Raw genomic sequence first — 27,359 nt, forward strand, 5'->3', positions numbered from 1 at the left:
GTTCGGCCCCCCATCGTCATCGTGCAGCCACAGAGCGACTTTTACTGGGGTCGGGATACCCATTGCAACGCCCGACTCCACCACCACAGCCGCGATGGAGATGTTGATATCATAGCACATCCTGCATGACGGCCGTGCTGACTTTCGCCGCTGTTTATTATTCAGGCATACCGCAAGTGAACGTATATTGGTTTCTGCGCAAGAGGTTGTATTCCCCTTTCTCATCCCTATACTTCCCCTGTGTTCAAACGTTTCCATATGTGGCCAGAGCCTACGCATACGTGTACATCAATCTTAGAGTCTCAAATATGGCTCCTGCCGACCGACAACCCACTTTGAACACTCCCAACTTCAACACTCCCTCGGACCCCGAACCCTCGAACGGATCCAGAGACGACAATGGTGATTGGGAGAAGGCTTCTTCTACCACGAATCTAGAACACGATGCCACCCAGATGACAGAGCCCGTCGGTCGAGCCGCGCCAGAAGCGAAAGTTGAACACGACTCTGAGCCTGAGCCGGAAACTTTTGACAAGATTGAAATCACCGAGGAAGACTGCTACAGTGAGCTAGGCTTCTCGTTTCCCTCATGGAAAAAATGGACCATCCTTACCGTCATCTTCCTCGTCCAACTCTCCATGAACTTCAACACCAGTTTATATTCGAACGGCCTGGGTGGCATCTCTAAAGAATATAATGTCAGTGCTCAAGCTGCTCGGTGTGGCGCTATGATCTTTCTGGTTCTATATGCATTTGGCTGTGAGCTCTGGGCTCCCTGGAGCGAGGAAATTGGCCGATGGCCGATTCTACAGGCTTCCTTGACCCTGGTCAACATTTGGCAGCTCCCCGTGGCTTTAGCACCCAATTTTGCATCTCTCATGGTCGGAAGAGCTCTTGGTGGGCTGAGTTCTGCTGGAGGCTCCGTCACGCTAGGAATGATCGGTGAGTGGGACTCGCCAACCCATGCGTACAGACATTAACACTCTGCTAGCGGACATGTGGGAATCAGATGGACAACAATACGCCGTTGCCTATGTTGTGTTCTCGTCCGTCTTCGGCTCGGTCCTAGGCCCGATCGTCGGTGGCTTCGTGGAACAGTATCTCGCCTGGAGATGGACCATCTGGATCCAACTCATCTTCGGCGGATTTGTACAAATATGCCATTTCTTCCTCGTCCCAGAGACTCGTTCCACCATTCTCATGGACAGAATAGCAAAGAAGAGACGCAAGGCTACTGGTGAGAATATCTGGGGCCCCAACGAGCTCGAGCCATTCCGCGACCGCTTCTCTGTCAAAGAAATCCTCATAACATGGATCAGACCCTTCAAGATGTTTCTCACGGAGCCAATCGTCCTGACGCTCTCACTTCTCAGCGGGTTCAGTGATGCCCTCATCTTCATGTTTATCCAGTCATTCTCTTTGGTGTACGCGCAATGGAACTTTGCCACGTTTGCAGTCGGGCTGGCCTTTATCCCACTGGGTATCGGCTACGGCCTGGCCTGGCTTTCATTCATCCCTGCAATTAGGCGGAATATCCACGAGAGAAGGTCCAAGCCGGGCGATGAGAAGGCTCAATATGAATCACGATTGTGGTGGCTGCTCTGGACCGCCCCGGCCCTTCCCATTGGCCTATTCGGGTTTGCCTGGACTATTCAAGGGCCACCGATCCACTGGATCGGCTCGATGGTGTTTGCGAGCCTTGTCGGCATTGCAAATTATGCAATCTACATGGCAACTATCGACTACATGATCTGCGCCTACGGTCCGTACTCTGCCTCTGCTACAGGAGGTAATGGCTGGTCCAGAGATTTCCTGGCTGGTGTCCTCACGATTCCTGCCACACCGTTCATGGAGAGTAAGTTTCTATCCCGTCCCTATATGATTTCAGACGGACTGACTGCATATGCAGACATCGGTGGTCGCTATCATCTCAACTACGCCGTGACCATTCTCGCCTGCATTGCCACCATCCTCGTGGTCGCTGTTTACGTCATTTACTGGTATGGGCCAGCTCTTCGCCAGCGTTCGCCGTTCGCCCAGTCTCTGGCAAATGCTCGCGCCGACAACCAGAATCGACGTATATCCTATCTCCCATCCGTCTCTGGCACCTCTGATTCCCGGAGAATGTCGCGGACTAGTACAAATGCCTCGCGCTCGCTGAACTCTCGAAGACAAAGTCAAGTGGAGTTTCGCAGGCAGAGCATGCCCAGGATGGGCTCTGGCATGGTTAGATGAATGGACACGGTTCATCGCTGATAGCAGTCATACTAGACGTTGGGCTGTCGTTTGAACGCTGAGAGTGCATTTCTCCAGCTAGTAGGCCTTACTTGGGTAGATCATCAGAAAGAGCAGCCTTATGCTTCGCGTTGAGCAGAACCTGCGAAGACAGCCTGAGTTCTCCTTGAGAAACACCGCATATATTCGTCACGGAGAGTTGTAAGCCTGAAAGTCAGGAAGTACTGGCGCCCATATAAGTCACAGAAGGGGTTCCTTAAGGCCCTCAGAGCTTCTAAGGTTGAATAATTAGGTGGTTAGTGGAAATGACGACGATAAGAGATAAGATAAGATTCTCCAGCAATTTTTCCCGCAACCAAGTCTTCGTCCTGCGTTAGTCTTCGTCCTGCGTTCGCCTTCAGATCGATTTTGTAGTCACAATCCACGACGTTGCCTTGCAGTCACGATTGTTCAATATGGCGGATTCCCTTGACCCGAAGACTCTTGATTCCGAGAGTAAAGCGGTGCACACTATCATCCTCGACTCCTCGCCCCTCCTACTCAACACCCCCGGCATATCCACACTCCTTGCAAACGGACACGTTCTCGTTACGACGCCATCAGTGGTCGCCGAGATACGTGGCGAGGAAGCGCGAGCACGAATCGAGACTCTATACAAGCCATTTCTGATCATTCGGTCACCGAAGCCGGAAAGTGTGAAACGAGTCAAAGAATTCGCACGTAAAACGGGAGACGCTGCCGTCCTCAGTCAGACTGATTTTGAGGTTCTGGCATTAGCGTACGATCTGGAGTGTGAACGCAACGGCGGGGATTGGAGGTTACGAGCGGTTCCGGGGCAGAAGCGTCTCAATGGTAGCCCGCCTCAGAGAACCGCCGAAGAGCCTCAGGCACAAGAAGAAACAGGCGCGCAATCTGTGACTGCCAATGATGGTAATGAGAGCAGAGACGTTGAACATACAGTTGAGCACAGGATTGACCGTATTACTCTCGAAGATCCAGAAGTGCAAAAAGACGAGACACAGATTGAGCAGCCTATCGAATCAGACGCCAAGAGAGACGAGCCTACCGGCAAACCATTGTCAACGTGGGAGAACTCGACTGATCAAGTCCCAGAGGTCATAGAAGTATCTGACGACGATGATGAAGGAGGGTGGATTACCCCGTCGAACATCAAGAAGCAGCAAGCCAAAGACGAAGTGGCGAGCACGAAATCACCTGCTGAAACGAAGCATCTACAAGTCGCCACAATGACCGGCGATTTTGCAATGCAGAACGTCTTGCTCCAAATGAACTTGAATCTATTGTCTAGCAAGACTTGTCAGAGAATCTCACAAGTCAAACAATTTGTGCTGAGATGCCACGGCTGCTTCTGCACGACCAAGGACATGGCCAAACAATTCTGCCCTCGCTGCGGCCAGCCAACCTTGACTCGAGTCAGCTGCACCACGAATGATAAGGGTGAGATCAAGCTGCACCTAAAAGCGAACATGCAGTGGAACAACAAAGGGAATGTGTTTTCGATGCCCAAACCTGTCGGGGGAAGTTCCAATCAAAAGTGGAAAGGGCCGAGACAGGGTGGCGGACAAGGTGGTTGGGGCAGTGATTTGATTCTGGCCGAAGATCAGAAAGAGTATGTGAGGGCCATGTCCACGATGAAGAGAACGAAAGAAAAAGATCTTATGGACGAGGACACGCTTCCGAACATCCTCACGGGAAATAGAGGCCAGACATCGGGAAGGCCACGAGTTGGAGCTGGCCGGAACATTAATTCTCGAAAGCGATAGTTAAGGACATTCTTTTTCCAATAGATCAGTTAGCCTGTCTTTGAAGCACATTATTTTCTGGGTATCCTTCCCCTGGCTTCTACAGAACGCCGACACGCCGCCTTGTCCGCCTTGTTCCCCTTGTGAAGTCCCCTTGTTCAGTTTTTGGCTTCATTTTCTAGGACACATTAGCTCATACATTCGGGAAGATTTTGCAGCGTGTCGCCTACTTTGTTGCGTAAGGAGAAGTCCGTATCGCTTTTTCAAGGTGACTCGATGCCTATAAATACGTTAGATAGATCCCTCAGACCGAAGGCTATGCAATCTCACCTCGAATACTTGTCGTCCGGCGAAAATCGAGCAGGGTGCGCGGACTTGGTGACCACGCCATCGAGGACTTTTTTCAGCGTGTAAATCCTATTGCCCGTGGCCGGGTCTTCCGTGTACATCAAATGCATGTTGTTGTAGGGCCGGGTGCGCTGATCCACGGATTCGGATTCGGATTCGTCTGCTCGCTCGCTGCTATGGTCTGCACCTGCTTCGCAAGGGTGGTTCTCGACACTGTTTGTCGCGGATTGTTCTCGTGGTCGTGGACAGGAATGAAATTGCAGAGATGTGGTTGGAGAAGACACACTCGGCAAACCGCAACGAGAATTGCAGCCCGAAAAATTTCCCCGCGCCAGGCCAAAAAGCGTAGCCCAACAACGTCCGTGGGAGAGTTCGGTGCTTTTTTCTCGACCTGTCCATCACCGTCACCATCAGCACCAACACACTCGATTCGCCTTCTTCTGGCTGCCGGAAGTCGCCTGTTATCCTACCGTTCTGCTCGATGGCGCTGTGCAATGTGAGGTAATCCATTGGCCCCGAACTCCGGCCGTGCGGCCTTACACACGACTCCTTTCGACCTCCAGCATCTCGGATGCGACGTAAGTATGCCCAATCTGCTGAATCATACCACGTCTTCCCTTCTTTCCGATGATGACCATTTACGTTTGCCTAGGAGGTAGCACTTTGATTTCAGCTTCCTCCTGTGTGGGCCTTTGTATTAGACTACAACGGTATCTGATGGATTGATTATTGCCTGTTACTTTTTCCGCAGAAATCCTCAAACCATCACCTGGCTGACCCAAGTCTCATAGTACGGTCCATGCAATGTACTCATAATGTCTGTTGCCCCCGCTCCCGCGACGACGTCAACGCCAGGTGCGGCTGCGTCGACAAGGCTGAGCTCCTCTAAACCTCCAAAGCGTCCGCGTCGGCCGAATTACAACTACATACATCGAAACCTTCTGCCCGTCGAAGTTCATCCCCTTCCTGTCCTCATTCCCCACAATCCCCTGTCATTAGTGGCTATCGCTCTATCCTATCTCGTTCAAATACTCTCTCCGCCAGCCCGTCCAACATACAATGGCTACTTCTCATCAGCTACGTCGTCGATCCACGTCACCGATACGGAGGCAATACGGAAACTATGGGAGATGGGCTTCTTCGGGAAAGGTAGCCTAAGCAGAAGTGAGCCAACCTGGCTAGAGAATCGGCGAAAGAAAGGAGTTACAGCAGAAGAAAACACAAATCTGCGCCGACAGGAGAGAAGGCAACTCAAGCAAGAACGAGCGCGCAAGGAACAGGAAGAAATAGACCGGAGGCTGGCCGAGGAAACTCAAGTCAGTGCCCATATGAACGGCGTTCTCTCCAAGAATATCCTCAAGACCAACGCGGGAGATTTCAACGACATTGCCAGTGTCTTGGAATCGGCCAGTGATACGATCACCCCCGAGGTTGAGGAAGATAAGGGGAATGGCTCGATCCTCGAATTCAACAAGTGGAAGCAGGCGCTTGAGGCGAACGGACTTCCCACCCCTCCGCCCACGTCAACCTCATCTGAAGCTAGTCAGGCTGGTGGACGGCCAGCCAGACAACTGCAGCGTACCAAAACCGTAAGATTTTCGCCCACAATCGAGGCAAGGGAGTTCGATCTTAGCTCTCCTGTTATCTCACCAATCAAAAGTCCGGGGGCATCCACGCTTGAGGACGAGAACTTGGAGGAAACACCAAAGCAAGAAACCCAAGAAAATCAGGAACACCTCACCTTGTCTCTGGAGGAAGCATTCTTTCTCTCCTACGGTCTAGGAGTGCTTCAGATATATTGTGATGACAGCGATGCAATCCTGCCTCCCTCTTCTCTCTTATCCCTCTTCCGACGACATGCATATCATCCACCTCGGTCTCTGTCCGTCCCTGCCGAACCCGACGACCCCTTCGTGCTGTCCTATGTTGCATACCATCACTATCGCTCGCTCGGCTGGGTCGTGCGGTCAGGCGTCAAATTTTCGACTGATTACTTACTGTACAACCGAGGCCCGGCCTTCTCCCACGCTGAATTTGCTGTCGTTATTGTCCCATCGTACACTCATCCTTCCTGGACCGAATCGGCCGAGCTGAAAAAGATGATTGGAAACAAAACCAAGAAGACTTGGTGGTGGTTGCATGGAATAAATCGCGTTCAGGCACAAGTGCACAAACAGTTGGTTCTGTGCTATGTCGATATCCCGCCTCCTGTGAAGAGCGAAGAGAAAAGTAAGGATATTGACATCGGACACCTTCTTTCACGTTACAAAATTCGAGACATCAATGTACGGCGTTGGACACCAAACAGAAGTCGAGATTGATCGTGTTTAATGAGTTCCACGCTTGTTATGATCATTAGGATGGGGTTGGCGTATCTGCTCAGCGCAAGGACTCCTGGGTTGTTACATGTACATGTGTCAATATCTGCAGAGCATGGTGTGTCGGGAATAGGACAGCTCGCCTTCGTTTATCTTTTCATCTTTGGCAGCTCTAACGAGTTCAATTGCGAGAATGTGCTGATACTTCTCTGCTATTAGCAGCAAACGCCTTTCATGTCTGTCCCACGTTCCGAGTCCTTTACAGAGGCGACGTCGGACCACAGGCTCTATATCTGGCTTTCTCTGGTCAGAAGGTAGATTCTGATGCGCTACTACATAGTACATGTAGTATAGTACCTCTAGTATGTGATGAATACTGCCACTTGTCAATATGCTACTAGTGAATTAACTCTAGCCTAATTCAGTCTAGTGGGAGTACTGGTAGCAAGCGTCCCCGCAGATTCCAACGCGACCTGGGCTCGCGTAAAGTGGCTCGCGCAATGGACGCTGATACAAGTTTCGTGAATTCGAATTTCTTTGCTAGATAGCCGCCGCCTCATGGATTCATGTACATTCATGGAGACTGAGAGCGAAAGTCTTGACATTTCAGGCCTGAAATGTCAAGTTCTCCAATCACTCCAGGTGGGATTCCTCCGTACCCTGGTTGGCCTGACCCCTGACCGTGACGGACGCTAATTGCGCAATGCACAAAACAGTCGGATTCAGAAGACAGCCAGCTGATCAGACAACGGCAGCTGGATGCAATCAAGGCCGCATATGCAAAGTTACCACCCATAGAACCTGCCACACGAGTGACGACCGTCACAACGTTGCCGAACAGTGTCCCTGAACTTGCGAGCACTGTTCCCGATTCGCAATTGCAACAACCATCTGATGCCGACCTTGAAAGTCAACTTGATCCCCTTCCGCCTGCTCATGCGCTAAGCAAGGCCATCTCTATTGCACAGAAGATGGCCAGTCAGGGCAGTGATACAGCAACACAGGTATTGTCTCCTTCACATATTCAGTGTATTCTGAACAGCCGAAGTCGAAGTGCAAAACAGCAGCAAGACCAAGTGCAGGATGGGGATCAGGAAGAAGGGGTCGAGACACAGCTCACACTACATGAAGGCGACGAAGGCTATATCGACATTGCGTCTAGTATGTTGTTGCAGCTAGAAGAGGCCAAAGAGATCGATTCAGATCCTGTCGACTTTTCACCTACCCAGACCCAACGTGCGCTCTCTCAGTTTCCTGAATCACAACGCTTTAAGACTCCGGCTACTGCTGGGAAAAAGAGGAGGCACAATGGAGACACGGTTGACAGTCCTGCACTACCTCGGAATCCGCTGCTGCGAGGTGGTGCTGATGATGATGCACGGGTGATGGGGCTGAGCCAGGCTTTTGCGGCAACACAAGCAAACACTTCACCTTTTGTCGGAGACACACATGGAGATTTACGGTCTGACCGCCCGTCTCCAAACATACAACAGCAACCACGTCCTGTGACTGCTACGAACTCCTCCCCTATGCGGCCTATCGTCGCTTTATTTCAAAGAGCATCTACGGAACCAGCGGCACGCTATATTTCTTCAAAACAGTCGCAAGCTGAGCGGGAACGCATGGCCTTCATGAAGCAACAGGAGAGAATTGCAGACGAAGAAGATGACTCCGATGACGGGTTTGACGATGAACCCAGCTCTGTGGCTAGGGATCGGAGACAACGGCAGATCGAGCAGCGGAGGCGAGCGACTTTCCAGAGGCTGTCGTCCCCTCCCAAAGGATCTGGGCGAGGGATATCGCAATCTAAATCGTCCCCAATTCGGTCTCCAACTCGTGGCTCACCTCAAAGTACTCACACGGCACGGCATGTAGAAATTCACGGCGACTCAAGCACGACCCGCCCAGTCCATGGAAATCCCGGCAACGAAAGCGAGGTGGAAACGGAGCAAGAGGATAACGATGAGGTTGCTGTTACGCGGTCGAGTCAAGGGCACGGCATGTCTGAAGATGAGGACAAGGAGAACTACTCTGACAGCGGAAGCCAAATTCCTGAAACTACTGCACGACTCATCCGCGTCACGACAGAATTCCCTTCTCAAGTCCAGGATAGCCCTTCCCTTAGGCGCGGACGAGCAGTAACTGGTACAGAGGGATCAGCACTACCTTACAGCTCAGAGCCTTTCCTTGTGTCCGATTCCCAACCATCACAACCCCTGAGGCTGCGCCGAGGAAATCATCCAACATTGAAATCCATCGACATTGAGGCAGACGTTGATCTTGTTCCACAATCTCCGACCGCTTCTCTACAGCCCGCTAGAGTCCCGGTAATGGAGCTTGCTGCCGAGGACAGTGCCTTTGACCGGAGCGACGAGAAGGCGGCAGGCGCAGCCACTGATCATGCCCTTCCTGGGTCTTCATCGCATCTACATCCAGGCAGCACAATACCGGAAACCAGTTCTGACGAGCAATGTCAAAATAGCAAAGGCTCGACAAGACCGGGGGAAAAGCAGCAAAGTTTTGACAGTCGTGGCCAATATGAGACTGCCCAATCTCGGCTGCCGCCATCATCTTCAAACCCAGGCCCGGTCGACATGAGCAGTCCTCCAATTGCTACTACCCCTCCAGGCCGCCGACGGAAACTCATGGCTGAGATTGCAGCTGCACCCTCGCCTCCGAAGTCTCAGGTGAGCTTTAGTGTCAATGATGCTCTCAAGCTTGATCCGAACTTTCAAAGCCCCTTGCGAAAGTTTGCAACATCTCACCCGATGAGTGTAGAGGAACCAAGGCCCGCTCCAGCACAATCCCATCCTCCAGAGAGGAGTCAGAATGCTGAGGAGCCACATGGTCTGGATCCTACCGAGTCTGCACTGCACGCACGTGGTCAGCGCTCTACAGGTCCCCGCGCCCTTGAGTTAAAGAATACTGCTCCAGATTGTCAGGTTACATCTGGGCTATCCTCATCAACGTACCCAAGACAGGAGAAGAACTCTTCCCCCAGACTCATCGCTACTTCAGAATCTCGCGCCCATGCGCCTCATTCTACGCCCAGACGTTCGCCATGGGACCTGGACGCGTCCCCTCCTCAGAAGTCCGTGCCAGTGATCAAATCATCCGGTCTGAAACGAAAGGCCAAAGACCTCGAACGGCCCCAGAACAAGGACAAACATGCACTTACCAAGCGCCTCAAGACATCCGGGAGCGTTTCCGTCTCCAAGACCAATGAAGAAGTAAGTCGCGGGAGACAGGCGGCTGAAGACTCCCACGAGGTTCCAGAACTCGCGGCCTCGGGCGAGGGCCAGGTCTCCAATACGGCGAAGGTAGCGATTCCTCCCGTGCCCGACACAATTGTTGCTCCGAACATGGTATTTGCATGTTTCAATGGCAAAACCCGCGCATACTATCCTGCTCTGTGTCTTGGTCCTTCTAATGCCCACAATACTCGGTATCTGATCCAATGGGAAGGATACGACCCTGATGAGATTGACGAGTATGGCATTCGGAGTCTAGATCTACGTGTTGGAGATCTTGTTAAAGTCAACATGGAAGGCTTTCCCAAAGTCTCGTATGTGATACGAGGGTTCAAAGATCGAGTTACCAAGGACAATGGGAAGTCTCGTCTTGATGTCATCACAGATAGACAAGGGCACAAGACACTCCTTGTGGCACCGAAGCAGCGCAAAAGTCTACCCACGAGATTGTCGACTGACATTGCCAAAGAGGTACCTGTGTCCGCGATTTACTTGGACAGCAACATGTGGGGACAGATGCGCGATCGAGTGTATAAATACAAAGCAGCAGACCTCCTCTCTTCCCCGGGCATCTCGACACCCCTAGAACGACCTTCGACACCAAGCAGCCCCCCTTCACGAAACCGACGGAACGTGGCCAACATGATACCATCAATACCATCGGCCAGTTTACCAGTTGCACCGCTGAGCGAAGGAGTGTTTGCAAACATGGCATTCGCAATCTCTTATGAGGACCGGTCGCGGAAAGCAACACTCGTCGAACTCATCGAGGCCCACGGCGGTACTGTTCTAAGAGAGTCGTTTCTGGATCTCCTCGAACCAGACTCGACAGGGTTACAGCTGAAGCCACATTTCGCCGAATTGTCCTTCACGGCCCTCCTGACAGAACGCCACTCGCGCAAAGAGAAGTACATGCAAGCCCTGGCTCTCGGACTCCCATGTTTGAGCGGTAAATGGGTCGAAGCATGCATCCAGTCAAACTGCCTGGTTGATTGGATGACTTATTTATTACCCGCCGGTGAAAGCGCCGAACTAGACGGAGCGACGAGATCACGACTCCTAACTGCTGCCTCCACAGCCATCCAAAATACCCGGAATGCAGAGCACAGCGCCAATATGACGGTCAAAGTCAAGGACATGATAGCCTCCAGACTCGATATCTTAGGCGGATCACGGGTCATTATGGTCATCGGCAAGGGCAAGGCTGAGGCCCGAAGGAGGCCGTATCTCTTCTTAATCCGAGCCTTGGGCACGGGGAAGATCGACTTGGAACCGGATGTGGCCTCTGCAAAGATCAGGCTTGAGGATTGGAGGGGTTCGGCGGGAGCGGAAGTGGAAGAAAATGGTGATGGTGACTGCGATGACCCAATCAAATGGGTTTTTGTAGACGATCGAGACGCCAGTGCGGCCAGAACGATGGTCTCTGCATTTTCTTCAACATCGACACCGACACCGACACCGCTGTCGCCATCGCCGTCGCCGTCACCGTCTGGCATCAAGGCGAACCACAAGGACAAGGGCAAGGGCAAGGGCAAGAGTCGGAAGAAGGCCAAATCAAGGAAAAATGATAGCGAGCACGGGCAGCCCGACAACGACGAACCCCAAGCCATGCCAACATTCACTCCCACTCCCACTCCCACTCCCGCGGTCAAGGTCATGTGCAACGAGGATATCGTGCAGACGCTGATTCTGGGCAAATTGTGGATGGGTGGTTCTTGATCTGGTCCGACTGGCCATGCCCGTGGATTGTAGTTAGGACGGGGCATGAACCACCGAGTGTCAATTCAATATGTAGTGAATCGAATCGATGACATGAAGTAACCCAACAACAAGAACACTCCCAGCTAGCTGGCGTCTGTTGCCCATCATCAATCGGATTGATCGATCCAAGCTCGAGTGATGTTGAAGATGAAGACTTACTTCCCCTTGATTGATATTGGATTACATCCCATCCCATCCCATTCCATCCACTTTGATATCTCGAATTGTGATCGATCTACAGCCTACACATCACATTACATCAGATCAGGTAGGCGGTGAGAAGAGAGAAGAAAAACAAACAACAAACCACAAATCCGAGCTGAATCCCTTTGCCGAAGACGGATAGGTAGGGACAGCATACTATCTATCTACTATCTATCTGCTATACCTCTATGTAGTAGCAAGGTATAATCTAATCTAATATAAAATGCAGTATAAAATACAGTATATACTACTTCACTTCACTTGGCTTCGCTCAGTAGGATGATATTATGAATTCTTTCAAGTACAAGCAATGAGTCGTACTGTCACGGTTGACCTAAACTGTTCCACCACGACACGACAGCCGCCAAAAGGACGAAGAAACTGATTCACTCGTGGGTTCTGAATTACCCACTTGTTGTATATAGCCGTCACACAATAAGTAGTGGTAGAAGGGGCGGGCAGGAAACAGTTTAGCAGCATTCAAAAAGATAAAGCATGACAGATGATAGATGATGATGATAATGATAATGATAATATAGACGACAATACTCGATAGTTGCTTTTTTATAATAATATAGTGGGATATCCAAGTCCTTGTCCCCGTCCCGTCGAGGCGATATCGATAACAATAACCACACACACTCACACACACACACACACACACACACACACACACACACACACAGATGTAGATCAAGATGGAGACGCAGGAACACAAGACAGCCAAAGCTCAGGCACTAATTGGTATCGCCAATAGTAGTAGCAAAGGAACAGAAAACCCCCGAATGGATGGGTGCTTGATATGTCTCTTCGTTCATTTCACTTCATTTCCTTTCCTTTGATTTTCCAAGCCGAGGGTCGGTAGCAATGGCGAGTAATGTCGCTACTTGCCTGGCCTCTTGACTTTCCGGCTACCTGACTGTCATCAACTACTCGAAAGAATGATCCTGCACCGCTTCGCCGTATGAGGCTGCGCCATATATTGCACTGCCTAAGGCCATGCCACTCGTGTGGAATTTGTCGGTCCCTCCCATGCATCGCAAACCACCTCCTGAGAGAGGTCCATCTGTCGATGCAAATGCAGCTCAAACAGCTGTGATGGATGCCTGTCTGCTCAGCTCAAACATCTTCATCCACCAACCTTCACTGATCGGGATTTGTGAGGAAAACATGAGAAAACTCATCGTCATCGGATAATGTTGCTCAACGCCGGGGTCTCTGTAAGATCATAACAAAAGCTAGGGGCGAATTTGAGTCGCATTGCTGCGGTATCGGTAATGCGTTCAAACCATGTCGTGTGAACAAATCTGGGGTCGATGCATTTTGATTAATCGATTGGCTGGAGGTCGAATAAAGGAAAACGAGACTTCTCGAGTCACCGTAACGCGTGCTACTTCGGAGATCATATGCCAACTGGTGTCAAAGGCCTGCTACCCAGCCGACCCCCCGTCCGAGGAAACTCCTAGAACGGGTCTTTGCTTTGCTTGACGTGGTTGCACGGTCACTATTTGTCCAGCTGGTCCAGCAAGACTCATCGGCAGGCGTGCAAGCAAGGGTGGTCTAGTTTGTTCCGTTGACTGACCTCTGGGGCAAATCTCGAGGTATTGCAGCTGCAACGGGGCCGTCTTCGTCTTCCACATCCATTTCCTCGGGATGCCTATCGCGCCGCAACTGTCAGTATTCGATATAGTTCAGGGCGTCGCCTACCAGCGATTCAAAGGGACGGGATAAACATACCCAAGTAAACTCTTGATCTCCCGCATCTCATAGTGCTTCTTCCGTCGCTCCTCAAACGCACGATGCTTCTCTTGTTCTTCTCTGGTCGGCATGCCCACTTGCTCGTTGACCACATCACCATCACTGCCCTCACTGACACTAACATGTTTTTCTCTGCTGCCCTCCCTGGAGAGAGAAAGACTGTGCTCTCTCACAATTCTGTCATCCTCCGTCATGGCGGTAGGACTGAATTCTTCTTCTGGGTCGCCCAGTTCCAGCCCTGGGATGTCGCTTTCTCGCTGTTTTTTGTGTTTGCCCAGGGCAAGATCGACTTCATCCACGTTGACAAAGCGGGGATCGATAGCCACGTCTTCCTCTGTATCGTCCTCCTCCATTGCTCCGCCATATTGATAAGGAGTCTTGGGCTCCGTGATTTTCATCCGGTTGCCCGACTGTTGTTCTGCGAGATACAAGTTGGCTTCGTCCCACTTCAGACGTATTTTCTCTTGTTCATCCTCCCCTTGAGCAGTATTTGCGGACGAATGACGGCGAGAAACAGAGGTTCTTCGAGCAGCGGATGAAGACCGACGGTGGCCGGCATTCTGCAGGGTGTTTTGAAGGACCAATTCTCTCTCTTCATGGGGGTCGAGCGGAGTAGTGGGCGGAAAGTGGAATTCCTCTTTGGGAGGCGAACCTGGTCTACCACTACCGGAGGAAAAGGAGGGGTTTTTCAAGATCCCTGAGAAAGAGCGCCGTTAGAAGAATGTCGTCTAGATATTGGACAAATCTAGCACGACTTACCTTTGGGTCGGATATTCCCCGAGCCCGGTTGATGCAAGGGCGGAGGAGAATGATGGACCTCGACAGGCATTCTGATGGTGTGAAGAAGATATCAGAGTAGTAGTTACGATGGAGGATAGGTCTGCAAGCGATAGAGGTCGGATGTGTTTGTGGCCGGAGAAGCGGAGGATGACACAGGAGGATAACAGGCTGGGGAGCTTGAAAGTAAAGCGCGAGTCGACGCACGGACACCCAGGCTAGCGACGAGAAGCCTGCGTCTTGTATAAACAGAAGAGGACCGAAGGACCACAGAAGATATGGAGACCAGTGATGTCGTGGTCGCAGTTGTGATTGATGGTGGTGTTGGTGGGTACACGGGAGAGTAAGTGGGGATGTACGTCGGTGCGGGAGGAGGTATCCGAACGGACGGTGGACAGTGACAGATGGGCGTTGTATGAACACCAGACTGGAGGGTAGAGGGTGAAGGGGAAAGAGTGCTTGGATCGTGCTTTATGTTGTCATAGGCGCAGCGGCATGTGCTTGGGAGAGGAAGAAGAGGTTAAGAGCAGGTAGAAAGGAAGGCTGGTCACGTTACTCGCCTGCCTTGCCTGTCCGGCAAATGACAAGTGACAACCGTCGGGCGCTGTCAGGCAAGCAGGTCAGCAGCCTGTCAGACTGCATCTTTGCTATGGCAGGCGGCGGACCTGGCCCTGTCAGGGTGTTTCAGCACAGCCGGTGACCCGTTCTTTATTTTTGGTCTTTTGGGTCCTTCGTGGGCCAGTCGACGTCATTGGATCGCATTACTACTCGTATCTTGGGTGCTCTCTTTCTGGGTCTGGGTCTGGCATCTGCCTGCGCCTCTTGCCCGTCACCAGCATCCCCGGCAACCACCTGGCCAGTTACTCATTCTCATCATGGTCAGCATCACTTTACCGTCATTATTTGTTTGGTCGTCTCTCGCCCCTTTCCATGCTATCTCTCCTATCTCGCCCTCCTGATCCTCAGTCCCAGTGGCCGGTGGCTGGTTGGGAGACGCGTGCTGACAACCAGCAGTTCCTAGGCTCTCTTTCCATTGACCGACCCTCCTGATTGTGCCCGATCGGTCAATATTACACCACCATATGCATATGGTCATTTGTACCTCATGCATTGCCATCCCTCCCCTTGCATGCATGCTTGCAAAGTTTCCAGCCGCCTAGGCTGTGCTACCCTCGGCTCTGGTCAATGGGACATGTGCCTGAGTCTGGATCCACTGAATGATTTGTTCACGAGACATGCAGTAGCACCTGATCTGTTGGCCCTGGATACGACTAGACACTCTCAGATCCTTGCTAGAAACGTACATAGACTATCCCCCAAATTCTTTACCGAACAACTCAGGGCCTCACACATGGCAAGCTTCTGATGCTTTGGACAGAGTGTCGACGCAAGTGGTCGCCCTCCTCCGATTCCCTCCTCCCACGAGTTCACTCGGTAGTGATGCATATGTCGGCTTTCTTTCATCAATAAAAAGCAATCTGCCTCCGTTACAAAGTACACGTGTATCACTCACATTGCCTCCCATGCACAAACAGAACGGTATCAAATATGCAGGCAAAATGTTCCTGGCCATAGCCCTCCCTTTCCGTTTCGCCGCCAGAAAACGCAAGTTCGGAAGTCGCCCCGTTCTTCCTCGCTCACAGTTGTAACCCGAACTGGGGAAAGGAAAACGAAAAAGAAAATCCAGAGCCATTACTGCAGGGACCGGTTCGCTCGGCGCTCCTTCAACTTGGTCTGCGCCACTGTATCCCCGTTTTGTGCTGCTTGCTGCATCCAATGTAGCGCGAGGCAAAGCGACTGCCTGCAACGGCGTGACCCCTCGTGCTCTTCCCACATCATCTCACTCTTGAAGATTTCCGAAGACAGTGCCAGAGGCAGACTGACAATAGGTGGTACTTCTGGGTGTGTGAGGTATAAACTCGCCAGTTCTCGCTGGGCAATGGCGTTGCCCTCCCGGGCCGCGATCAGCCAGTAGTCCATCGCCTTCAGGATCGATGGCTCGTTACGCTCGCGTCCACGAGCATCTCTCTTGATCGAGTCTCTGACCACAATGCGGTCCGCCACGTCCACCATACCTCGACACACCTCATCCTTCCAAGCTAAGGCAGCGAGACCGACATGGAGAAAGGCTCGGCCCACTTCGGTATCTGCCAAAGTTTGAGAAGACACAAAAGCAGCAACGTATTGTAAGTCTCGGAAGATGGTTTTGGGTTGCAGAGCAAAGAGGAGTTGTTTCAAGAGCGTCGTAAGATTGTCTTCATTATCAGTTTGAAAGGGACGAGTCTTGACGTCTTTCCCTTCATGCCGGCTGAGATTCGCCGATAGCACACTTGGGTTCAGACTGCGTCGTCGCAAAAGCTCTTCCGAATTGACTCCGTCTACTCGTGATATTTCGTTTCCTGCTGGGGGCAGATACCTTCGACTTTTGTGAAAGGCCTGAGACAAAGTTTTGAAGTCGTAGATGGCCTTTAGTTTTGAGTGAGGATCCACATGCTTCTGCACCCGAGAGAGCACGTCACTGAATGCACTGTGGTATGAAAACTCGCCGGCGTCAGTACGGGAGCCCTCGAAATTGAGCAACGACTCGAAAGGATGCGCATCTGCAGTCCGGCCGTGACCCGGGGCTTGCTGTGAATTTGCATCCGCGCTCTGGCTTCGTCCCCACCGCTTCATACTGGCCCTGGAATCAGATGTTACAGCAGAACGTCGGCTGTCTGCGTTACGATGCAGTCGAGCCAAAACAGCCCTCTGCTCTAGCCGTTCCACAATACTCGCAGTTTGCCGCATTGTGTCCATCCAAGCATCGGTTTCGCTTCCACAGCTCCAAACCGGACATCCGAGATCGGACAGCAACAGGCAGACCAGGTCCTGCTGTAGTTGATCCAGAAAATTGGCCTTTTGCCGATTGTGGTCGGTCAGCCGATTCCATCCATGATCTTCCAACATCGATCCTGGTCTCGACAACGATGATGCCGACGTCACCGATCTTGGATTTGATTGAGGAGGTGACCATACGCTGCTGCCGGACTCCAGGGTAGTCACAGTTGTTGCCCGGCCTGGCGAGCTGATCAACGAAGCCAGGTCGCTCCCCAACAAGTCCCTTCCCAGCCTGCTTGAGCCTTGGCTGAAGAACGAGGCTCGTGAGCCGAAGAATCCCGTCCTGGATGGAAACGAGCTCGATGATAGGGGTTCACTCCAGACACTGGCAGATCTGGTACTTGGCTGGGCACTGAAACCTGTATTGGCATGAATGTCGAAAAGATTCCTTTCCCGTGTGAAAAGGTCACTCGACCACAATACGGGGCTCTCGCTGAGTGTTTCCCCCACGAGCTTCTTGATCGCCATTTTCACCTCCATGCAGAAACGATGGATTCTTTCCTCCCCTTTGCAAAAGTTGTCCACGTGGTTGCGTTCTAGCCATTTATTTATCAACTCAATCTGAGCATCGGCAAGCTTCCTGGGCCCACCGTGTTCGGCCGGGGCTTTTAGGAGACTCATGGTGTCAATTCGAGGCTGCTCAAATAACGATGAGGCGGAGGTGTCTGAGGTACCCGGCCGGCTAGCCTCTGGCGAATTTGCTCCTCGTTGACTCGGCACATATCCTTGTAATTTTGATAATGCCATATTATTCAGTGCTGTCGCGATATTCTTCGCATCTTCGTAGGCGCCGGAGCTCACCACATCCATCTTATACCAGAGTTTCACTCGGATTTTGTCGAGCCATACGGAAAGCTTCGATATCCTTGCTGTTGCAAAGTTGTACAAAGTTTCCAGTTGAGCAACCTCTTCTTCCAGTTTCTGGCAATCCAGTGCAATTTGCATTTGACCATTCCTCAGTTTCTCTGTAATGGGACCAAGGACCTTTGTGTCATCCTCTGTCAATACAGTCAGAGGATAATGTCGACGTAAGAATGCAAGGGCATCCTGCCAGTACAGCGCCGTGACGCTGTCGGTCTTGATATGGGCCGATCTTGCTTCTGCTGCGAACATTTCGGCAAGGGAAGATGCCTTGGACCTTGTACTGGGAATTATATCAAAAACTTGCCCTCTGTCTGAGCGCAAACGTCCTTCGACCAGACGAAACGCGGCTTCTTCGGCGAGATGAAGATTCCCAAGTTCCTCCATTCTCATTGTGACCTCTGAAGCTCCATCAGGTACAACTGCAGAGAGCACCCCAGCCGGAGAAATTGAGAGCTGCGCCCAATTTTCATGGCAAGGGTGAATGTTCTTGGAGGAGTGCCCAGGCTCGATCACGGCCAGTATTCGTCGCCGCAAGTTGTTGAACTTACTGCTAGCATGGGAGTATTGCATCCTGAAGATCGAATGCGATGAACTTAAAAAAGAATCATAAGGACTTGACGTATGAATGAATTGAGGGCTCAGAGCCTCGAGAACATGTGCGACATCGGCTGCACATATGGAGAGGAAAGGAGGGTCACATGGTGCCGTAGGATCATTCGGGGACCTGCTGCCTTGATATGGGTCGAAACAATGCTCGTCTGCCTCAAGTTGGCTGATCATCGCAAGGACATAGTTTTGTATCACAGGATCAACTGGTTGAGCACGCCTAACAATTGTCAGCGGCTAGACAATGCAATAGAAAGGTGTAATTCGTACATCGGACTGACAGTATCAGTTGCTCTAGAGCATGCACGGTCCCACAGTTGATGAAGTAAATGCGACCTTGCTCTATCACTGATATGGAATTGGAGGAGCATTTTTTCATCCTTTTGAGGTTAGCTGACGGATCCTTGCAAGGGGGAAGCAAGTACCTCAGGGTAGCCAATCGTGATCCGAAGGAAGTGTTTGAGAAACCATTGAAAGAACAGATGACCACGGAATTGGCTCTGAAGCTCAACCGTGGGAAGCTTTCCTATGATGGCTCGGCCTAAATGAAGAGCGCCAATTGGCATACCCCCTTCACAGGACAGGATTTCGAACAGCTCTCTGACAGATTCATCAAAAAACTCATGGGCTTGTGGAGTATTGAATGTGTTGAGAATTCCGAGATTCGACGGCGGGCCTGCTGCCGAGTTTTCCACGATGTCGATTAGAAATGCACCTCTTTGCAAGACAGACATCAGGAACAACTCCAAACGGTCTTTGATTTGCCACTCGTACAAACTTGCAAACATACTCAGGACCTGTCCCATAAGAGCGTCGGAGGCATGTGCAGACTCAACCATCAGGCTAGAGCAAATTGTCGACCATGTCGCAAATCTGAGTTTGCTCTCGGGACTTTCGACGTCCTGATAAGGTGCATAGATGTTGTGGAGAAGGAATGACAGAGGGTTAGATCGCTCAAAGGAAGAAGCGTAGTCTTCCAAGTCTTTGGAATAGGCTTTGACTCGTTTCCTCACCGAAGCTCTTCCGCGATTTTGTGACAAGGAAGTCAGGACAGATTCCGAGAGCTCCTGAAACTTAGGAGATGTGGACAGAGACGAAATCTGTGCTGGAGACATTGCTTTGAATCTCTCGACGAGAAACCGGGGGTTGTTGCGTAACGTCTGAATAAATTCGAGACAGTCTTGTTGCGCTGAGGGTGGTAATTGGGAGAGAAAGGGCTCCTTAACGGAGGCATTTGACGTATACACGGGATCTTGACCTTGGATCTCATGATTCCAATGGGAGAAGCACAAATCGACCAGATCGTGCGTGTGCTGGTGCAGGCGTGTAAATCCACTTGCATCCGCCTGTTGAGTTATTTCGACCAGGCCGTCGTGTACCCAGGAACTTACACGGTGAAGCCGGGCAGATAGAGCTACAGCATTCTGCAATCGATTTCGGCGATGAGAAAGTATACGTTTCCGGTGTTCGTGGTGTCGATGCAGTCGCAGTTGCATCGCGAAGTCTTCGAAATGCACCCTCATATGCGCGAATGGGATTTCTCGGCTCGTCCCATCCATCTGCGGTATCGGTTCCCCTGGCGTAGCGGAAAATCTCCTGGCATTCCTCGTTAGAGGCCTGTCCGTGTCCGGCTCCTCCCTATTACTCTTTTGCTGGCCATCGCTGGCAGAAGGTTGGCTAGGGGTGTATCTGGCCTTCGTAACCTCTTGCGAGGTAGGCTCTGGAGGTTCAGGGCTTGACATAGATTCGGCATGATCTTGCGCATTGTCTGTGGGATAAGGCGCCGGGTGAGAAAGAGGACCTGTTACTGTCACAGCGTATGAGCAGAGCTAGACGTAATCTAAGACGACCGGAAAAGGGCCTGGGAACCAACCTGGATTTCCCACAACACTCTTGGCCCCAGGTGATTGTGTCATCCGCTGGAGAGTTCCATTCCAGATTGCGCTCGCGGTCGACTCACGTACTGCCAGAGTCAGGTCGGGAATGAAGGATTCTCAACAGTACAATGTTGCATTGGCGCCGTAGTAATTTGGATTGCTTCGGAAGCGCAGGGATAGCGAGAGAAAGGCGAGTAGCAGCGAACGTGGGAGAGAGTCTCTCTGGGACCCTGTCAGGTGTTGCAGTGGGCTTCCTCTTGGGCAATCCGTGTGAAGGAGGAGCGTGAAACGTGGAGGTAAGTATCTGTACCCGTGATCTGCAATTGAGCGCAGCTGCGGTAAAGGATTCGGCCGGTAGACGGGATATGAGAAGATAGCTGGGGTCACGCTCTAGCAGTTGAGAAGTAAGTGACCTGAGGAAGGCAGTCGCGCAGTTGCAAAATGCGGGGGAGGCTCGTGGGTAGTAGGCACAGTACCCAACACCGCCGACGACGGTAGCAACGACGATGGTAACAACAACGACTACCAAGCACAATATGCGAGCGTGCAGTACAAGAATACACCACAAAGGCTTCAGACACGGTGAGACCCATTCATGGCTGCGCCCAACTGACCAAACCGTCTTACCACCCAGCGATGCAGCATGGCCAGAGAAGAAGAGTTGAACAAAGCACAGCACAGCACAGCACAGCGCTTGATGACTTGCAGACCCTGACGACGTTTTTTGCCAACGAATGCATATGCAGCTGCATTAGTTGAGGCTAATCAGGGCTTTTGGCAGAAGCTCAGCGCCACTCGTTGAGCGTCCAAGGGGCTGTCAAGCCGCAACTTAGCGACCCTTCTCTGCGCTCCGAGCCGACATTCCTAGATTTTTCCTCGCATGGCGGTGCTCGAAACACGCTCCTTCAGTCCCCGGAGGATCGCCCACTTTGCATCCAGAACACGACCCGCCTAGTTCCTGAGTGGTACAAGAGAAGCTACAATAAGACGCTGTGCCTTCGTCTCCTGAGTATAACTGGCTGATCCCTAGGCTTTGATGAGTGCCTCCAGAAGGTGACAGACTCCGACTCGCTCAACATCGACTGTGTCGCGCCTACATGCATGACACTAAGCCTAGGTGCCGCTTGAGGGGTATAGAACCCAGGGTGTTAAACAACCATAAAGCTAACAATCATGCCTTCGAGAGACCTCCCACCCGGCTGTAGGTGGCGCTGCAGAAATGTTGCAGAAATGCTGCAGAACGTGGCTCGAAGGTCTGTCCTCCATCGACCTCGGAGAAGAGGCCACGTCAGGCTTCGTGCTCACACTGACTCGACAATAGGTTATTTCCTTGTTGCTAAACGATCTCGAAGCCGAAGATCCTCTTGCCATGTGTCCCTTGCAAGCACCGCTCACCGACAGCATGAGTCTTTTGCCGTCCTTGCAGGCCCCACTCACCTCAGTTGATGCGCTGGCACTGCGACTCCGACTCCGACTCCGACTCAGACTCGAGTAGGTCGTTTGATCACTCTTTGAAACATCTGTTTGGGATTACTCTTCCACTGCGTCTGCCACTAACGCTTGGTACTTGAGGTCAGCTCACGGCGAAGCATGATGTGAGACTGAGCAACTTGTACTCCCGGCTGGTGCTGTCTGCAGAGACACGCACTCGCTGGCTAGCTGACCGGCAACCTTCCAGGCCAATGCAGCCTTGCGCATGCCTTGTATCGATATGGCGTAATTTTCTTGTCGCCTATCTAGCATTGCTCATTACAAAACGGCTGTTCGAGGAACGGAGATCAATCTCATGAAGGTAAGAGGTAGTGGTTGGAAGCAGGTAAGCAGTAATATCGTGCAGGGACGATTTACTTACCATCTACCCGGTTGCTTGGTGTCTTGAATGTCGCGCCAGTCGTGACCGTGACAGTGATGGAGTTGGTTGTCGAGACGACTCGACATCTACAACCTGTGGAACAAGATCTACAGCTTGTTGTGTGGCTTGGCTGATACGTTGACACCAAGGCATGAAGTCAACCTAGCACGATCGTGGATGGTGATGTGATAGATCTCAGGAAGCCCCCTTTAGCCAGGTGGGACGATCTCAGTTCTGACATCTGTGTCAGGTCATATACGTGTCGCGCTGAAATCTGTCGGTTCCTGACTTTGCTGGTTGCTCGAGACATCCGTTTGAATCTCAGCCGTAGGGGAAGCATTGTGATGCTATCTTGGCGCCAAACCAAATCTTCGATCCTTATTTTGCCTTTAATGAACTTGTCTCACGTGTCTTGGATGGCCCAATCTATAGAAATCCTGTATGAGATTTGGTAGGCTTTCGACATGTGTAATGATACCGACTGTCCACTTCTGAGATCGCCTCCGAATCCAAGGAGACGGTAGCTGGGGTCGTACATACATCTCCTAATAAAGCGAGGTGGGACCCAACAAGAGTCACTCGACGACAATGAACAGGGGAGCTCATTCCAAATGAGCACATAACAATCCAGGATAACCCCAGCTCTAAGTTGGACAAAGCAAAGCTCACTGCATTGGCATTCCCAGATTTGACATGAAGCGATCCTCTCATCCAGGAAAGTTCCTGACGGAGTATTTGGCATTCCAGCTGTCCGGTCGATCAGGTACTGAGCGATCCCTTGCCGTACGATCTACAGCAGCCGACCATGTCTGTCACGCTGTCAGGGCGATCCTTGTAGTACAAATGGACGCTGGCCACCTAAGACACCGTGATGGGCAGGTGAAGCAGGCACAGTGCAGGTCCCTGAGTGGTGCTGAGTCTGAGACCAAGTGACGCACAGAAGCGGTTATATGTGTAGAAGGTTGGGACCACATTTTGGGCAACACGGGACTCGACGGATGTTCAGCAGCTCCCGATCTCGATCGCTTCTCGGCCTTTCCAGTTGAGGGGATACTATCAACCACTTAGCTTGCAATCTTGCCATCCTCAGCTGAGGATACCGCGCATTTTCTTTTGCACTCTTTTCCAGTGTTCAAAAAGTCTTTATGATCTGTCTAAGCTAGCAGGTAGATCCATTCACCGTCTGGCGGCGGATTGCGTCTGGCATTTGTTGCATCTAGGAGTCTTCCTCACTGGACATACGAGAGGAGATGCGAACGGTTTGCATTTGGCGCAGGGAGGCATCGTGTTGGAGAGCAGGAGGAGGACAGGGACATACATAACACTGCAGAACATTATTGGAGATGCTCCAGTTACATTGGGGAGCACCCACACCAGAATTAGAAACAAATGACCCGTTTCAGTAATTCGAAGCAGGAGATAATCCCTGAGTGGTTGAGGGGGTCGCATTCCTCTGCAAATGGTTAAACAGCTGAAAGGACAGTGGTGCCGCTATTGACGGGTTGGGTTGGGGGCGCAGGCTCTGAGGCTTCAGCTGAGAATGAACATCAGAGGCGGCAGCGAGTGAGAAGCTTGGACGATAGGCATGGTCGCCTGACAGAAGCCAGGGGCACTGGAGTAAGCGGGTAGAAATCACCAATATAAATGATGAAATGATGAAATGATGGAATGAATCACGTTTGTCGCCTGTCAGAACTTAGAAGTCTGGTCGGCACGGTTGAACACCGATGGTGGTGGTGGAGAGGTAGAGGTGGAGAGGTACTGTATGGTGGTATGGTGGTATGTGGTATCGAGAAGTCACTCTGACTTGTGAAGAAACGGCGGGAAAAGAAAGCCGCCTGCGCCTAAGCTTTGACTGTGTCTTTTTCCCGCCGCATCCATGTCCCTGCAATAGTGTAGTGTCTAGCAACAATCCTTGTAGCGTTCCGTTCATGTTCCGTTCATGAACCATGCATGCTTTGTCTAGATAGATGCAACTGAGCAGTTTGGGATTCTTATTAGACACTAGAGTACCGTAGGTACTGCAACCTCCCACTCCTGTATACTCCGTACTCCTACTCCTGCTGCTCTTGTTGGGAATTGCCTACCTGCACAAACCAAAACGCCCGCAGTGATCCTGAGTAAAAGTCGTCACCACCACCAGGGATCCTACAAATCACCGGCCACGCCCATCACATCGTCCTCTCCCGGCGAGTCTGCAAGGCTACCTACCTATCCCCTCGACATTCGTCCACTAAGTCGACGCTCGGACTCAAGTTATCAACGGGATCCCTCGCATGGCTTGCTCTTGCTAGGTGCTGGCCCACAATTGAGCAAGGCCTTGCACCCTCAGGAATCATTTATAGCAGTCATTATCGTCCGCTGGGAGGGGTTAGCGATACGAGACAGTCACTGTCGCTTCATCCTGCGGCGCCGCTCGCTTGCTCACACGCTTCACCAGACTGCCAGTTATTAGATAACCTCCTCTCTTGGACATCAAGCGATCCCCATTTACACCGCTTCCACGCTCCGTCCTCCCAACACTCTCAGTCTCAGCTTTGCGGTGCAGAATCAGACTACCTGCAGTGATCATCTGCCTGCAACCTGCCAATTTTCACGCCCGGATCTTCGGCGCCCGGCCAAACCTGGCTCCCAGCATTATTACAGAGCACTGACGCGCAGTTTGGACCCAGCGATCCCCACCGATCTGAGTCCAAGGGTGCTTCAGCAGCCGGCGCTCATCCTCTACGCACTGCCGTCCTTCCCCGTCCTTGCTCCTCGGGGGCAGCCCAACCTACTGCGCACCTCCAGCTTCGCCCGTCCTCAAGAACCAACAACTCTCGATGAGCGTGTTGACGGTGACTGGGACGACCATCCCAGACCCGACACTCCCTTACAATTACACATCTTCTCCCACCCCGACATCATCCTTACCTCTTCGCCCCTCGCAGTCAGAGTCCTCGGCGCTTCCGGCCAGTTTCAATCGAGCAGGAAGACAATACATTGCAACTACAAGTACTCAAGTACTGCCAGTGCGGACGATTAGCAATCACCGACATTCTCGAAGCACCTCCTCCAGTACACTCCCTGCGCCCCCCTTTCGCTTCTCGACCTCTGCTTCTCCGTCGACACAGGCTGGTCCTGGCCATTCTCGGGTCCCATCGTCTTCACATTCCAGTCGATCTTCTCCCTCAAACAATATGAATATGCACAGACAGGGAACTACCACCTCTGCCACAAGCTTGCCACGCCGTTCTACATCAGGTCGTTCGACATCTACAAACAGCCCCACATCTTACGTCGCGTTGATGCGGAAGCAAAAGGCCACAGTCTGGTGCGATCGGGCACAAAGTATCGATCCCAGATTGGCGGCAGCACAAAGAGCTGCCAAACAGCGCGCAGCCCTCGAAGTACGAGGTCTGACATCGTCAGGACGGACAAGCACAATCAGTTCTGGCGGAGTCGTGGGCAAGATTCGACATGGAGGAGTTCCCAAGGCCCCCGGCTACGTCCCTGCCAACCTGAACGGTGCTTCCGTGCCATTACGACTCAGTGCAAATGAAATGCTAGGTGATGAGGAGGAAGGCCAGAGTCTAGGTGAGAACAGTATGGTACACGCTCGAACAGGGAGTGGTCGAAGCAGCACAAACAGTGCGAAATACCGAAGCGGATATCCCAGGCCAGATCAAGGTCGGTTCAGCAGTACCAGCACACCTCCAAATGGGGAGGGCTCGCCTGGTCATGGAATTCCCGAGGACCCTGAAACGGCGCTCTCCGCCAATAAAACGAACAGTGACTATTTCAACGATAATGACAGATCAGCCAGCCACTCCAGCGAGGATTCTTTCGGCGAGTTGAAGGACATGTCTGGGCCCAGTTCAGTTCAACAAGCAATGGCGCAGGTCAAACAGGCTGATGATTTACGACGGAGAGGAAGTGTAGATGAGCGAACAATGAGCATGGGGCAACCGGGCGTCAGGTTATTTGTTGCCAACCCTGATGTGGAGGAGTCATGACCGACATTGGTGACACACCACTAATTTGACGTATCATGGGTCTCTTTGGGCATAGAAACGAGGCATACAAGACCAGTTTTGTCACGAGGCAGGATCTCATGAGATGTGATGCGCAGGGCGCGGAGAGCAGAGAAATACCGACGCCACTATGCTCAGCAACTTGAATGTGGAAACGGAAGTCTTTTCCACAGGTTGCGGCTGCCGAAGCGAGGCTACAATGGGAGGTTACTATCGTGACAGCGAAATACTATTCTCAGGAAGGCGTCAACCCCGAAGTGGGTTCTGTTCATGTATGATATGGCTCTACGGAGTACCAGAGGCCGCAGTTGTGGGAGGATTGCTCACAATGATCGCGGGGAGGCAGATTACAAATTACAAATGAGCTGCGACTCCTGGCAGTGACAGGGACTTGTTTGCGTCTAGAGCAAGGGTACAGGTAGCGATGTAACAAGGCGAGGTGAGACTGAGGCGCCGGATACGCCCTGGGGAAGTGACCAAGGGTCGACTGAAGTCGAGAAAACAAGATTTTGCCCTCCTCATTGTGTTTCAAAGCTGGCGGCAAACCTACTAGAACGACCTTGTGCAGGAAAGTAGGTATATGTACGGAGTACCTACCTAGGGTAGGTGTATCCGCGTGTATAGTAATGAATACGGCACTAATAATATGCGAGGTTCCTAGTAGAGGTTTCAAGCCTGAGGCTCAGGAGGCCCGGTCGACTTCTGACTACGACGACCTACCTACCTACCTAATCACGCCGTACCGAGTAACCATCCGTGCGTAGGTAGGTAGGTAGGTAGGTAGGTAGGTAGGTAGGTAGGTAGGTAGGTAGGTAGGTAGGTAGGTAGGTAGGTAGGTAGGTAGGTAGGTAGGTA

At 51.8% G+C, this 27,359-nt stretch overlaps 8 protein-coding genes across 8 annotated transcripts; 5 read left to right on the top strand and 3 right to left on the bottom strand.

The window, feature by feature from the left end:
• Positions 1-308: 308 nt before the first annotated feature.
• On the top strand, positions 309-2,235 carry A1O3_00366 (uncharacterized protein; the record flags this gene model as incomplete). Its single annotated transcript, XM_007730516.1, has 3 exons — positions 309-942; positions 992-1,855; positions 1,910-2,235. The coding sequence occupies 3 exons, from the start codon at positions 309-311 to the stop codon at positions 2,233-2,235; spliced, it is 1,824 nt and encodes a 607-aa protein (XP_007728706.1).
• Positions 2,236-2,690: 455 nt separating this feature from the next.
• On the top strand, positions 2,691-4,019 carry A1O3_00367 (UPF0271 protein; the record flags this gene model as incomplete). The annotated part of the gene is made up of 1 exon (XM_007730517.1): positions 2,691-4,019. The coding sequence occupies one exon, from the start codon at positions 2,691-2,693 to the stop codon at positions 4,017-4,019; it is 1,329 nt and encodes a 442-aa protein (XP_007728707.1).
• A 137-nt stretch (positions 4,020-4,156) lies between these two features.
• On the bottom strand, positions 4,157-4,456 carry A1O3_00368 (H/ACA ribonucleoprotein complex subunit 3; the record flags this gene model as incomplete). The annotated part of the gene is made up of 3 exons (XM_007730518.1): positions 4,157-4,176; positions 4,229-4,278; positions 4,329-4,456. 3 exons carry the CDS (start codon positions 4,454-4,456, stop codon positions 4,157-4,159), a joined length of 198 nt encoding a protein of 65 aa, XP_007728708.1.
• Positions 4,457-5,161: 705 nt separating this feature from the next.
• Positions 5,162-6,667, top strand: A1O3_00369 (uncharacterized protein; the record flags this gene model as incomplete). Its single annotated transcript, XM_007730519.1, has 1 exon — positions 5,162-6,667. One exon carries the CDS (start codon positions 5,162-5,164, stop codon positions 6,665-6,667), a length of 1,506 nt encoding a protein of 501 aa, XP_007728709.1.
• A 573-nt stretch (positions 6,668-7,240) lies between these two features.
• A1O3_00370 (uncharacterized protein) lies at positions 7,241-11,634 on the top strand (the record flags this gene model as incomplete). Its single annotated transcript, XM_007730520.1, has 2 exons — positions 7,241-7,306; positions 7,381-11,634. The coding sequence occupies 2 exons, from the start codon at positions 7,241-7,243 to the stop codon at positions 11,632-11,634; spliced, it is 4,320 nt and encodes a 1,439-aa protein (XP_007728710.1).
• Positions 11,635-13,440: 1,806 nt separating this feature from the next.
• A1O3_00371 (uncharacterized protein) lies at positions 13,441-14,467 on the bottom strand (the record flags this gene model as incomplete). Its single annotated transcript, XM_007730521.1, has 3 exons — positions 13,441-13,537; positions 13,618-14,335; positions 14,398-14,467. 3 exons carry the CDS (start codon positions 14,465-14,467, stop codon positions 13,441-13,443), a joined length of 885 nt encoding a protein of 294 aa, XP_007728711.1.
• Positions 14,468-16,107: 1,640 nt separating this feature from the next.
• On the bottom strand, positions 16,108-20,504 carry A1O3_00372 (uncharacterized protein; the record flags this gene model as incomplete). Its single annotated transcript, XM_007730522.1, has 3 exons — positions 16,108-18,982; positions 19,033-19,142; positions 19,188-20,504. The coding sequence occupies 3 exons, from the start codon at positions 20,502-20,504 to the stop codon at positions 16,108-16,110; spliced, it is 4,302 nt and encodes a 1,433-aa protein (XP_007728712.1).
• A 5,166-nt stretch (positions 20,505-25,670) lies between these two features.
• On the top strand, positions 25,671-26,486 carry A1O3_00373 (uncharacterized protein; the record flags this gene model as incomplete). Its single annotated transcript, XM_007730523.1, has 1 exon — positions 25,671-26,486. The coding sequence occupies one exon, from the start codon at positions 25,671-25,673 to the stop codon at positions 26,484-26,486; it is 816 nt and encodes a 271-aa protein (XP_007728713.1).
• Positions 26,487-27,359: the final 873 nt, after the last annotated feature.

Source organism: Capronia epimyces (assembly GCF_000585565.1).
Source record: "Capronia epimyces CBS 606.96 chromosome Unknown aczIQ-supercont1.1, whole genome shotgun sequence".
Lineage (NCBI taxonomy): Eukaryota > Fungi > Ascomycota > Eurotiomycetes > Chaetothyriales > Herpotrichiellaceae > Capronia > Capronia epimyces.